The sequence below is a fragment of the Danio rerio genome, chromosome 18 (assembly GCF_052040795.2).
Source record: "Danio rerio strain M-AB ecotype USA chromosome 18, GRCz13ab, whole genome shotgun sequence".
NCBI classification, from domain to species: domain Eukaryota; kingdom Metazoa; phylum Chordata; class Actinopteri; order Cypriniformes; family Danionidae; genus Danio; species Danio rerio.
The window spans coordinates 52,400,001-52,413,727 of NC_141038.1; the positions used below are offsets into that span (position 1 = coordinate 52,400,001).

The following is a 13,727-nucleotide window of genomic DNA, read 5'->3' on the forward strand; positions in this document are numbered from 1 at the left end:
CTAGTAAGGTGTACATGATAAAGTGGCCGCTGAGTAGAGATCTGTGCGGGACTAAATTTTGAATCCCGCCCGCACCCGCCAGGTTTTAGCCTGAACCCGACCGCTCCCGCTTATATTAAGCACTTGATGTCCCGCTGCCCGCCCCGCCCTGTTTTCTATCCGTCGCGCCCGATCCCGCTAAAGAGCGGGGGGAGAACAAAACCGAAAATCCCCCAGTTATACAGTCCAGACAGCCTATAACAAGCTGTCTGTATAAACACACACACAGACAAAGCTTTCTCTCTCATTCGCGCGCGCGCCTTCTAACACACACTCATAAGCACCAAGCACAAACACAGGCAAAGCTCTATCTCTCATTCGCACGCGCGCACACACACACACACACACACACACACACACACACACACACACACACACACACACACACACACATCTCTTATTCGCGCGTGTGCATACATACACACACACACTGCAACAAACAAGCTAAACACAGCATCGCGCTATTTCATTTACACACATACATACACGTGCTCACTCGGGAGCGATATTGCTAGACAGCCCGCTCCCGTCCCAAATTAAACCCGTTACCGACCGCTCCCGTGATTTATTCGGAAATTTATACCCGCGCTGTAGAAATCTGGTCGGGTCCTGCGGCGCCGGGAATGCAGACCTCTACCGCTGAGTGTATACATTAGAGTGTGTGTGTGTGTTTCTCTTACCCTCAGTGAGTCCGCTTGCATTAACACAGTTGCGCTGTGTGTCGTCCAGCACTAAAGGGGGCTCACAAGTACAGTAAAACGTTCCCTGTGTGTTAACACACCGTCCACCACTGCAGGTGTCCTCACTCTCACACTCATCATTATCTGCAGACACACACACACACACACACGGTCAAAAAAAGCTCCGTCTGGTCATCAATCCCAGCAGGGCGTGCAGTGAGACTGACCGGTGCACTCCAGCAGCTCCGTGTCATAGTAGGATCCGCTGCGACAGTAACAGGCGTATCCGGGTATATTGTTAACACACGTACCGCCTTTACACACCTCCGGATCAAACAGCTTACACTCGTCCACATCTGTCCAGAGGTCAGACAGGTTTAGGTTAGAAATGTAGGGAACACTTTAATATACAGGACACGTACAGTAGTTCATGTGTTTACTAACATGAACAAACAATAAGCAATACAAACTGAAGGGTTTATTCTGGGAAAATAACCGTCCTGGATGTACTTTATCCCACTTATTACACGGTTACATGCCATAAAGCATAAAAATTACACACAAAACTTTGCTCTGAGCCGTAATAGGTTATTTAATCTTTATATAAACACAAAGCTGACAGAAAGCGGTTGATTGGAGTATACACTAACCTACGTATTATTTAGACACTAGATGGTGCTAAACAGTCAACAACACAAAGCTAATGAAAAAACCAAACCGGCTGGAGTATACACTAACATACGTATTGTTCAGACACAAGATGGCGCTAAACAGTCAACAACACAAAGCTGACAGAAACTAAGTGTGCTTTCACACCGGCCTTATTTAGTTTGATTGAATCCTAGAGTTCGGTTCCCGTTTTGGTGCGGTTGGTTTGGGCAGGTGTGAATGCAGCAATTGTACTCGAGTGCGCACTAAAAACGGACCAAATAAGCGTACCGAGACCTGCTTGAAGAGGTGGTCTCGGTACGATTTCAAACGAACCCGGTTCGTTTGTGGTGAGAATATAATCCGTACTGAAACAGGTCCAACCGCAAAAAGTACTGCACGTTTTGGACTAATCCAGCTGGCGTAGGCTGATGCGCTGTGCATTATGGGATATGGAGGAAAAATATTTGTTGACAGTGCTTTACCAACAGAGAGAGAGAGAGAGGGGAAAACATTACCTGATGGATCGTTGGTAATATTTCCGCAAGATGAGCATGCCGCAGTTTAGCTAAATTAATTCACGCCTCCTCCTGAAGTGACGAGCGATGCATTAAACACTGTTTTCCAGCCGCGGCCGCGCTTCATTCTCGAAATGTATAGTTTGTCTAAAGCAGCGCAGTCGTCCCTCCAGAGTAAAAGGTTTTGTTTACCTGCGGGAGCTCACTGGCATTTTCCCGCATGTGAATTCTGACCAATCAATAAGCAGTTTAGGAAATATGTTCAACAACATCTGGCCAATAAGAGACGTGGATTTTGTCACATGACTGCATTTTGGTTCGTTTCCCCTGGTTCGGACCAAAGCCTGCAGTGTGGTGTGAAAACGACCCAAAGACGGCAGAAGATGCAACAATGATCATTTATTACTCTTGGTCCGGACCAAATGAAGCGAACTACAGGTGTGAAAGCACCCTTAAACAGCTGATGGAGTATACACTAACCCGCGCATTATTTAGACACTAGATTGAGCAAAAACAGTCAAAAAAAACATGGAATGGGCACATTCTCAGTTCCCGGATGAGTCTGTGTTATTTAGCGGTTGTTACCTCTGAATAACATACCTTAAGAATATCACGACTGAAGTATTCCAGATATGCATATAATAACATTAGTAAATGCTGTGAGAGTTAGCAACTAACTAATGTTAACACACACACATAAACACTGTAATAAATGTACTGTTCAGTGTTTGTTTATGTTAGTAAATAGATTAACTGTGTGTTTCATGTTGTAAAGTGTTATCGAGATGATGAATGCTGAGAGACGCATGGGGGATTTTCGGAGAGATCATGTCTGTGTTTTACCCTTGTAGTTGAACGCTCCTGCTTCTGTGGTGACGTAGCCTTTTCCATTGGGACAGAGTGTCTGGAATTCAGCTAAACGGAGAGAGACGATGGGGTGAGATTATGTATCATCATCGAGCCAATGAGGATGAACACAGCGTACTATAATGTTAATGGATGTATAGAACCGGTGCAGTGTGATTGTTCACCTGTTCCCGCTTCAGGACAGATGTCATATTTGCACATGAGTCCCCAGCCCTGTCCAGCGGTGCAGCAACACTCCTGCAGTGTGGTGTTCACAGCCAGAATCTTACAGGAGTACGGCTGGGAAATACCGTAGTAACACTCCTTCTGTTCTCCAGGACGAGACTGAGGCAGAGATCTAGACGCAGATGCTGATGATACACTGCCAGACGAGGAGAAGGAGGATCTGCCTGATGATCCTGACACACCTGCTGGAGACACACACACACACAAGTAAACATACAAAGACGCACACACACACACACACACACACACACACACACATAAACATACAAAGACGCAAACACACACACACACACACACATAAACATACAAAGACGCAAACACACACACACACACACACACACACACACACTTAAACATACAAAGACGCAAACACACACACACACACACACACACACGTAAACATACAAAGACGCAAACACACACACACACACACACACACACACACACACACTTAAACATACAAAGACGCAAACACACACACACACACACACACGTAAACATACAAAGACGCAAACACACACACACACACACACACACACACACACACACACACGTAAACATACAAAGACGCAAACACACACACACACACGTAAACATACAAAGACACAAACACACACACACACACGTAAACATACAAAGACGCAAACACACACACACACACACACACACACACGTAAACATACAAAGACGCAAACACACACACACACACACACAAGTAAACATACAAAGACGCAAACACACACACACACGTAAATATACAAAGATGCAAAAACACACACACACACACACACACACACACACACAGACGTAAACATACAAAGATGCAAACAAACACAGACACACACACGTGCACAAACAAACATACACATACACACACACACACACACACACGTAAACATACAAAGACGCAAACACAGACACACGTACAAACAAACACACGTGCCCAGACAAACACACACACACACAGACAAATACATACACAAACACACACAAAAACACATGCAAACACACACGCATACACACACAAACACACACATGTGCACAAACACACATGCATGCACACATACGCAAACACACACAGACAGACAAACATAAACAAACACATACACACACAAACACACACACAAAAACACACGTGCACAAACACACACGTGCACAAACATGCATGATGCATGCATGTACACACACACATACACAAACACACACGTGCACAAACACTCATGACGCATGCACACATACGCAAACACACACATACACAGAAATAAAGACGCACACAGAAATACACAAGCAAACAAACACACACACACACACACACATGTAAACACACAAGGACGCAAACACACAGATACACACAAGCAAAGAAACACAGACACACACACACAAACAAACACACAGACATATACATACACAAACACACACGCGCTCAAACACACACACACACAAATACACAAGGACACAAACACACACACATAAACAGAAACACAAACATGCACACACACATACACACACGCAAACACAAACATGTGCACAAACACACACACAGGCAGAAAAACCCAGACACACAACCACAAATAAAGACGCACACGCAAACAAACACAGACACACGCACACAAGCAAACAAACACAGTCCCACACACACACGTAAACACACATGGACGCAAACACACAGACACACACATGCACAAGGACAAAAACACACACAGACACAGACGAACACACAAACAAGCAAACAGACAGACACACACATAAACAGACACGCAAACAAACACACAAGAGTGCAAACACACACACACGCACACAGACAGACACACAGACATAAACACACAGACGCAAGCAAACAAACAAACACCAGTAAGTAGTAAGTAATTATAATAAAAATACACATAAAATACAAGTTTATATTTGGATTTATAATGCAAAAATGTGCATGCGTGCGTGCGTGTGTGTGTGTGTATGTGTCTGTGTCATTGGTAGTAGTATTTCTTGCATCGCCAGCAGAGGGCAGCACTGAAACATTATCAATGTGGGTTAGGTTTAGTGGACAGAAAGTACTGTCATTAGAAAACAGCAGAAGGCCATGTCAGGTGTGTGTGTGTGTGTGTGTGTGTGTGTGTGTGTGTGTGTTACCTGTGCCCTCTCTGCTCAAACAGCGGCCAGCAATAGGGTCAAATTCCTCCTGTCCGTTCTCACATTCACACGTGAACGAGCCCTCGACATTCCAGCAGCGCGCAGATCCACACACACCCTGCATCGCCTCACACTCGTTTATGTCTACGGAGACACACACAGTACAATACATCTCACCTTCCTTTGTGAGGGAAGAGGGTTTACATGTTGCGAATTTGCAACTTGTAGTGTACATTTTCACAAGTAAAAATAAACCAATAAATAAGAGTAACCGAGTGTGTGTGTATGAATGAGTGTGTGGGTGTTTCCCAGAGATGGGTTGCGGCTGGAAGGGCATCCGAGGCGTAAAAACTTGCTGGATAAGTTGGCGGTTCATTCCGCTGTGGCGAGTGTGTGTGTATGAATGAGTGTGTGGGTGTTTCCCAGAGATAGGTTGCGGCTGGAAGGGCATCCGAGGCGTAAAAACTTGCTGGATAAGTTGGCGGTTCATTCCGCTGTGGCGACCCTGGATTAATAAAGGGACTAAGCCGACAAGAAAACGAATGAATGATATATGATGTATTACATATGTATTTTAGAACTAAGTATTTCTTTAAATTTCTTCATTATAAATCTTTAGGAAATATTTTTATCGTATATGAGTTGGTCTTCTGCAGTGTTGGTGATGATTGGGATGCAGATCAACAGATGATTCAGCAGAAAGATCCACCTTCTGCCACTTGATGATCAACTAGAAGTCAAGTTATTATGTGTTGCTCTTGCAACCGAGGCTTTAGCCAGGTAGTGTCTATTGTATTACAGTGTTGTTGTTGTGAAAGACCGTGTTTCCCTCACCCACACAGATCTTCCCATCTCCGGTGGACTCGTAACCCTGGTCGCACAGACAGTGGTAGGTGCCGATGAGGTTCTGGCAGAAGGCATGAGCTCCACACACCGTCTCGTTCGCACACTCGTTCACGTCTGCAACACAAACACACACAGTCATTCTGCACATCCCTGACTGACTCCTGCTGCTAATATTAAAGCTGTGGTCAACAACTGTTGGAGAAACTGATCCAGCATCCATTCTGAGATATTTCAAAAGCAACGCTGCTCTCTCTTGAGTAGATACTGAGCTTAGCTTTTCAACCTTAGATAGCTAGCCTAGTTTTAATAAGCAGATGGAGCTTTAGGCTACGTTTTAACAGCAGATGGCGCTCTAGACTAGTTTTCAAAAGCAGACGGCAGTCTAGGCTAGTGTTTAACAGCAGATGGTGCTCTAGAATAGATTTTAACTGCAGACGGCGCTCTAGGTTAGTGTTTTTTAAAGTAGACACTAGGCGCTAGGCTAATTTTTAACTGCAAATGGCGATCTAGGCTAGTGTTTTAACAGTAGATAGCAAGCTAGGCTAGTTTTTTACAGCAGATGGCACTCTAGGCTAGTGTTTTAACAGTAGATGTCAATCTAGGCTAGTTTTAAACAGCAGATGCCGCTCTAGACTAGTGTTTAAAAACAGACAGAGCTCTAGACTAGAATTTAACAGTAGATGGTGCTAGTTTATACAGCGGATGTCGCTCTAGGCTAGTTTTTAACAGCTGACACTGCTCTGAGATAAGGTTTTACAGCAGTTTTAACAGCAGATGTCGCTCTAGGATAGTTTTAAACTGCAGATGGCACTAGTTTTTGCAGCAGATGTCGCTCTAGGCTAGATTTTAACAGCAGATAGCACTAGTTTTTGCAGCAGATGATGCTCTAGGCTAGATTTAAGCAGCAGATGGCGCTTTAGGCTAATTTTAAACAGCATATGGAGCTCTAGGACAGCAGATAACGCTAGTTTTTACAGCAGATGTCGCTCTGGGTTAGATTTAAACAGCAGATGGAGCTCTAGGCTAATTTTAAACAGCAGATGTTGTTCTAGGCTGGTTTTAAACAGCAGCTGGTGCTCTAGGCTAGTTTTAACCGGCAGTTGGCACTCTGCTAAATTTGAACTGCAGTAACACTAGTTTTTACAGTAGACGGAGCTCTACGGTAGATTTAAACAGCAGATGGCGCTCTAGGCTAGTTTTAAACAGCAGACAGAGCTCTACGTTAGATTTAAACAGCAGATGGCGTTCTAGGCTAATTTTTAACAGCAGATGGCGCTCTAGGCTAATTTTAGACAGCAAATATCTCCTAGGCTAATTTTAAACAGCAGCTAATGCTCTAGGCTAGATTTTAACAGCAGATTGCACTAGTTGTTACTGCAGATGTTGCTCTAGGCTAGTTTTAAACAGCAGACGGTGCTCTAGGCTAGTTTTAAATGGCAGTTGGCGCTTTAGGCTAATTTTAAATGGCAGTTGGCACTTTAGGCTAGTTTTAAATGGCAGTTGGCGCTCTAGGCTAGATATTAACAGAAGATAGCACTAGTTTTACAGCAGATGACACTTTAGGCTAATTTTAAACAGCAGACAGAGCTCTATGATAGATTTTAACAGCAGATATCGCTAGTTTCTACAGCAGATGGCGCTCTGTGCTAGTTTTAAACAGCACATGGTGCTCTAGGCTAGATTTTAACAGCAGATTGTGTCTAGATTTTAAAGCTTATGTCGCTCTAGGCAAGTTTTTAATAGCAGAAGACGCTCTAGGCTAATTTTAACAGCAGGTGGCGCACTAGGCAAAGTTTTAACAGCAGAAGGCACTCTAAACACTAGCCTAGAGCGCTGTCTGCTGTTAAAATTAGCCTAGAGCACCTTCTGCTATTAAAACTAAAGTCAGAATCTATTCAAGAGAGAACAGTGATGCATTTTAAAAATCTCAGTATCAATTTCTGGCATGATGTCTGGCCACAGCTGTAGGTATTGATGTATGATTCCTCGTACCCACGCACTCTCCAGTGCTGGTGATCTGATAACCGGGCTCACACGACGCCACGCAGTGGAAGGAACCAATGGTGTTTTCACAGCGCTGAGATCCACATATCAGCCCTGCCGAGTCCTGACACTCATTCACATCTGCAGAAGCAAACCAGTACATACACAATTAGATTTATTCTTCAGCTTAATTCAATTCAATTCAGCTTTATTTGTATAGCGCTTTTACAATGTAGAGTGTGTCAAAGCAGCTGAACATAGAAGATCGTAGTAAATGAAAACAGTGTCAGTCCAGTTTCAGAGTTTAAGTTCAGTTTAGTTCAGTTCAGTGTGGTTTAATTTTCACTACTGAGAGTCCAAACACTGAAGAGCAAATCCATCGATACACAGCTCTACAGATATGGAACCATGCAGGCCAGTGGCGACAGCAGCGAGGAACAAACTTCACCAATTGACGAAAGTGAAGGAAAAACCTCGAGAGAAACCAGACTCAGTCGGGCACGACCATTTCTACTGTGGCCAAACGTCTTGTGCAACGTCTGTGCGTCTTGTTGACTGTCCCTGGAGCGTCACAGGAATCAGTCTCATGCTCTCCGCTCCTCCATGACCACTGCAGCAGCTGCTCAGGATACGGCCTGGTCCAGGATTATGGGAACCTTGGGATCATCTCGTCGCGGGTCTTGGATTGCATCAGTGGTGCTACATAGTTTCTGGGGGCCTCGGGATGAGTATCACCAGGCAGAAAATGCCTGATTTATTAGGGGCCGCCACAGCGGAAGGAACCGACAATTGATCTGGCATATGTTTTATGCAGCGGATGCCCTACCAGTAGTAGTAGTGTGTGTGTGTGTGTGTGTGTTTTACCAAGGCAGGCTGTTTTCTCAGGGTTGGTGGTGAAGCCGGTCTGGCAGTGACACAGGAATGACCCTTCAGTGTTGGAGCAGCGGCCGTCCTGACAAACTCCATCCAGAGCACATTCATCCACATCTGGACACACACACACACACACACCAGCATGACATCATCAGTAACGCTCATTCTAGCAGTCAAACTCCTGACAGTGTGATGGAGGAACCCGATCTTACAGAAACAGCAGGACTACTTCCCTGCACACATCTTATATAAATAATCTCACAATCTCAATTTAGACTAATTACTGTATAGTTGGCAATAATAGTGTGTAAAACAAGACTTTTTTAATGACATGCTCCAACCGAACACTCAATAAATGGTGGAGGATTTGCTTCGAAACTATGTTAAATTAAACAGGACATTTTGAAGAAGAAATATTGAATATAAACATTAAATGTAGATGGAAATTAGCATATAGTATATATTCATTCAGGGGCGGACTGGGACAAAAATTCAGCCCTGGCACTGTACCCACACAAATTGCCACACCAACACAGCTACACCCACGGAAACACACATTGACTATTTATTTTGGTGTACAGATGGTGAAATTATATGACATTCTTGCCAGATTTTGATTACGTCCGGGTAACGTCGGATTGGGTCGGCCCATCTTGAAACCAGGCAGCAGTTGCCGATTGGGCCAAATGCTTAACATTTATTATTATTATTACTTTTATTATCATCATCATAATATCACATCTAGCAAGAGATAAAAGCTGTCTGCACTTGAAAAACAATACATAAAAAAAAAAACTGACCGGCCCACATTTAAAAATTGGTCCGGCCCTTCTGGCATTTGCCAGATGGCCAGTCCGTCCCTGTATTCATTCATTAATTTTCCTTAAAGGCTTAGAGCAGCTTTGGGATGTGGTGGAACGGGAGATTGGCATCATGGATGTGCAGCCGACAAATCTGCAGCAACTGTGTGATGCTATCATGTCACTATGGAGCAAAATCTCTGAGGAATGTTTCCAGTAGCTTGTTGAATCTACACCACTCAGTTCTGTACTAGTAAGGTGTACCTAATAAAGTGGCCAGTGAGTTTATAAGCTAGTGTGGACCAAAACAGTGGCAAAATTCGCATTCAGAAGATATAAAACTGATATAAACACGTAAAGCTTGTCGTTTGTCACTTCCACCTAAATGCATCAACGGTTTTATTCTCGTCAAATTTTCTGACCAATCAAATGCTCTCTAGTATCTGACATGTCCCGCCCCCTTTAAGGGTGCTTTCACACCTGTGAATCGATTCAGTTGTTCCGGAGATTACAAATGTTACATTGTTGCTCTTGGAGCAGTTCGCTTTCACATAGCAAAGTTTCTAATCGGACCAAAAGAGCTAAAACAAGTCACGTGCGAGTAAACTCTTCTCACATTGGTCAGAGTGTCAGGGTTTATTTTGCAGAGTCCCGCTCAGCTGTCAGGAGAGGTGGTGGTTTGGTGGTGATTGACAGGGTGCGCACGCACGACGTGTCTGAGGAGAGATGCGGTGGGGAGGGGTGAGAAGGGTGCGCGACGATGCCTATTTGAGGACCTGGAGGGAGACGCGAGATTACCGAGAGATCATCACTCGTTTGCGGGCATCCGGAGACTCGCGAAACTTCCCGCCATACTCAAAATTCTCTCTCAATATAGCCATATATGCCTATTACATATCCATAAAACACAGTGATATAACCGCGCTCGGATCGGATCGCTTTCTCACTACAATCGAACCGCTCCAGGGTTCGTTTCAATCGAGCCGAGACCACCTCATTCAAGCGATCTCGGAGCGATTACTTTGGCGCGGAACAGAGCGTGATTGCCCTGTTCACATATGCCAAACGAACCGCGCTAACTGGGCAAACGAGACAGGTTCCGAAACAAAAGTGTAGGTGTGAAAGCACCCTAAGACGCTTCACATTTGATGCCCTTGAGCTCAGCCACTCCCACTGTGCGAATGAGAAATCGCTATTGACTGATTTTTTTTTTAAAGGGGAGGGGCTACACTATGTCCTGCCCTCTCTTCATGCTTTAGTTGAGATCACGTCAAGCAATGATTATAAAATGCACATTTCAGAGCACTCGACAGCACCTTTAACAGCAGGTTTATGGTTTATTATGTGAGGCAATATGTCAGATACCTTGGCAGGACGTCCCGTTAGTGACGCTCTTGTAGCCTTGTGAGCAAACACACTTGTATGAGCCGTCTGTGTTCACACACTCTCCTCTGGGAAAGCAGAAATCTCCTTCAAGACACTCGTTAATGTCTGAAATGTTTCATGGGAGCATTTAGTCAATGGGTGTTACTAGAAAGATCATTCAGAGTGTTATGAGTGTGTGTGTGTGTGTGTGTGTCTGACCTCTGCACTGTCGTCCTGCTCCTGCCGCTCTGTATCCCGGTGCGCAGTCGCAGCGATATGAGCCATCCGTGTTCACACACACACTCTGAGCGCCACACACTTGATCACTCACACACTCATCAATGTCTGAGAAAGAGAGCGCAAACACACAGCAGAGACCATGCAGAAAGATTAGATTTAACCCACTGACTGCTGATGATATCGTCATGCTGTACTGGATCACTGTAGTCGAGCTTTTCGCAGTGAAGGACCACAGGGAGGCTGGTCTGACCTGTGCAGCGTCCGCTCTGCATGCTGTGTCCGTCTCTGCAGGGAACACACTTATATGATCCTGGAGAATTAATGCACTGCTGACCGGGACACTGCAGCGGGTCCACACACTCGTCCATGTCTGAAGAACACACACAAGTGTAAACACTGCTGCATGAAGAGCTGATGTGAGTGTGTGTGTGTGCGCTCTGATACCTGTGCAGACGCCATCCTGGAGGTGGAAACCCACGTCACACACACATCTGAAGCTGCCCGGAGTGTTTTTACACTGACCGTTAGTGCAGCGCCTCGGCGTACGACTGCATTCGTCTACATCTAAACACACACACACACACACTCATTTTTACATTTTTTAAACACTTAATTCAGTATGATTTAAGCTGTTTTCCTTGTGGGGACCAACAAAAAGTCCCCACAAGGTCAAAATTAACTGGTATTGCTATACTTGTGGGGACATGATATGAGGAATACAAAGTAAACACACACACACACACATTTTTACATTTTCAAAATACTTCATCCAGATTGATTTGTGATCTATTTTCCTTATGGGGACCAACAAAAAAGTCCCCACAAGGTCAAAATTAACTGGTATTGCTATACTTGTGGGGACATTTGATCACCGTAATGTAAGGAATACAAGGTACACACACATTTATACATTTTCAAAATGCTTCATCCAGTTTGATTTAAGCTCTTTTCCTCGTGGGGACCAACAAAAAAAGTCCCCACAAGGTCAAAATTTACTGGTATTGCTATACTTGTGGGAACATTTGGCCCCAATAACATGAGGAATACAAAGTACACACACACACACACACATTTTAACATTTTCAAAATACTTCATCCAGTTTGATTTATGATCTATTTTTCTCATGGGGACCAACAAAAAGTCCCCACAAGGTCAACATTTACTAGTATTGCTATACTTTTGGGGACATTTTGCCCCTATAACATGAGGAATACAAAGTAAACACACACACACACACATTTTTACATTTTCAAAATACTTCATCCAGTCTGATTTATGATCTGTTTTCCTCATGGGGACCAACAAAAAAAGTCCCCACAAGGTCAAAATTTACTGGTATTGCTATACTTGTGGGGACATTGAATGATAATTTGTGTCTCATAACTGCATGTAGGCATGATTTTTTCCTCAGATTTCAGCTCATCAGATCAGTGTTGTTTGTACCTTGGCACTGGCCATCAAGAAGCTGAAATCCTGGCTTACAGGACACACACTTGAAAGACCCGACCGAGTTCACACACTCCATTCCTGGACACTGAAGCTCATTTTCACACTCGTTCACATCTGGAACAGAAGAAGAGACCAAATGAAACTGTACAATTGAGCAATTTTGACAAGTACATTTTGGGTTTCATGTTGTTGTTTTTATAGCGTATTTATCTGAATGTGATATAGTTCAGTAATATCAGTGTTCTTGAAAATGTGATTTTATAATGGTTCAACAAGAAACTTCATACTGAGATGCATTTTAGAGTCACTAACATTATATTATTATTATTCACTAATCACTTGAAAAAAATATTATAGTTATTTATAGTGAATACTGCAGTGTTTTTGAGCCGTTCTATAGTTCTTATATTTGAATTAATCTGATTCTACAGTTGCTATGGCAACACAGCGACTATATTAATTAATCTGTTGTGTTGATTCTACAGTTGCTATGGTAGCACAACGGCCACAGTAATTGATCTGTTGTGGTGATGCCACAGTTGCTATGGTAACACAACAATCATAGTAATTGGTCTGTTGTGATTCTACAGTTGCTATGGTAACACAATGACTATAGTAAATCATCTGTTGTGGTGATTCTAGAGTTGCTATGGTAACACAAAAACTATAGTAATTAATCTGGTGTGTTGATTCTAGAGTTGCTATGGTAACACAACGACTATAGTAATTAATCTGGTGTGGTCATTCTACAGTTGCTGTGGTAACACAACGTCTATAGTAATTCATTTGTTGTGGCGATTCTAGAGTTGCTATGGTAACACAACAACTATATTAATTAATCTTTTGTGGTCATTCTAGAGTTGCTATGGTAACAACAACTATAGTAATTAATCTGTTGTGGTGATTCTAGAGTTGCTATGGTAACACAACGACTATAGTATTTAATCTGTTGTGGTGATTCTGGAGTTGCTATGGTAACACAACGACTATAGTAATTAATCTGTTGTGGTGATTCTACAATTGCTATGGCAACACAACAATTTTAGTAATTAATATGTTGTGGTGA

General features: G+C 43.4%; 1 protein-coding gene across 8 annotated transcripts in view; it reads right to left on the bottom strand.

Moving 5' to 3' along the window:
• The window catches only part of ltbp4 (latent transforming growth factor beta binding protein 4), a 121,975-nt gene that overhangs the window by 10,044 nt on the left and 98,204 nt on the right, over positions 1-13,727 (bottom strand). For 5 of the 8 annotated variants that reach the window (XM_087293409.1, XM_087293411.1, XM_087293407.1 and 2 more), the window contains 13 exons: positions 12,656-12,775; positions 11,656-11,775; positions 11,462-11,581; positions 11,191-11,316; positions 10,972-11,097; positions 8,798-8,920; positions 7,943-8,074; positions 5,939-6,064; positions 5,105-5,248; positions 2,917-3,162; positions 2,729-2,800; positions 947-1,075; positions 720-863 (listed from right to left, as the gene is read on the bottom strand). In XM_087293409.1, coding sequence (XP_087149535.1) covers positions 720-863; positions 947-1,075; positions 2,729-2,800; positions 2,917-3,162; positions 5,105-5,248; positions 5,939-6,064; positions 7,943-8,074; positions 8,798-8,920; positions 10,972-11,097; positions 11,191-11,316; positions 11,462-11,581; positions 11,656-11,775; positions 12,656-12,775 — 1,728 coding nt within the window. The remainder of the gene's footprint in view (positions 1-719; positions 864-946; positions 1,076-2,728; positions 2,801-2,916; positions 3,163-5,104; positions 5,249-5,938; positions 6,065-7,942; positions 8,075-8,797; positions 8,921-10,971; positions 11,098-11,190; positions 11,317-11,461; positions 11,582-11,655; positions 11,776-12,655; positions 12,776-13,727) is intronic. The other 3 variants (XM_087293410.1, XM_087293412.1, XM_087293408.1) reach the window with 1 other exon arrangement.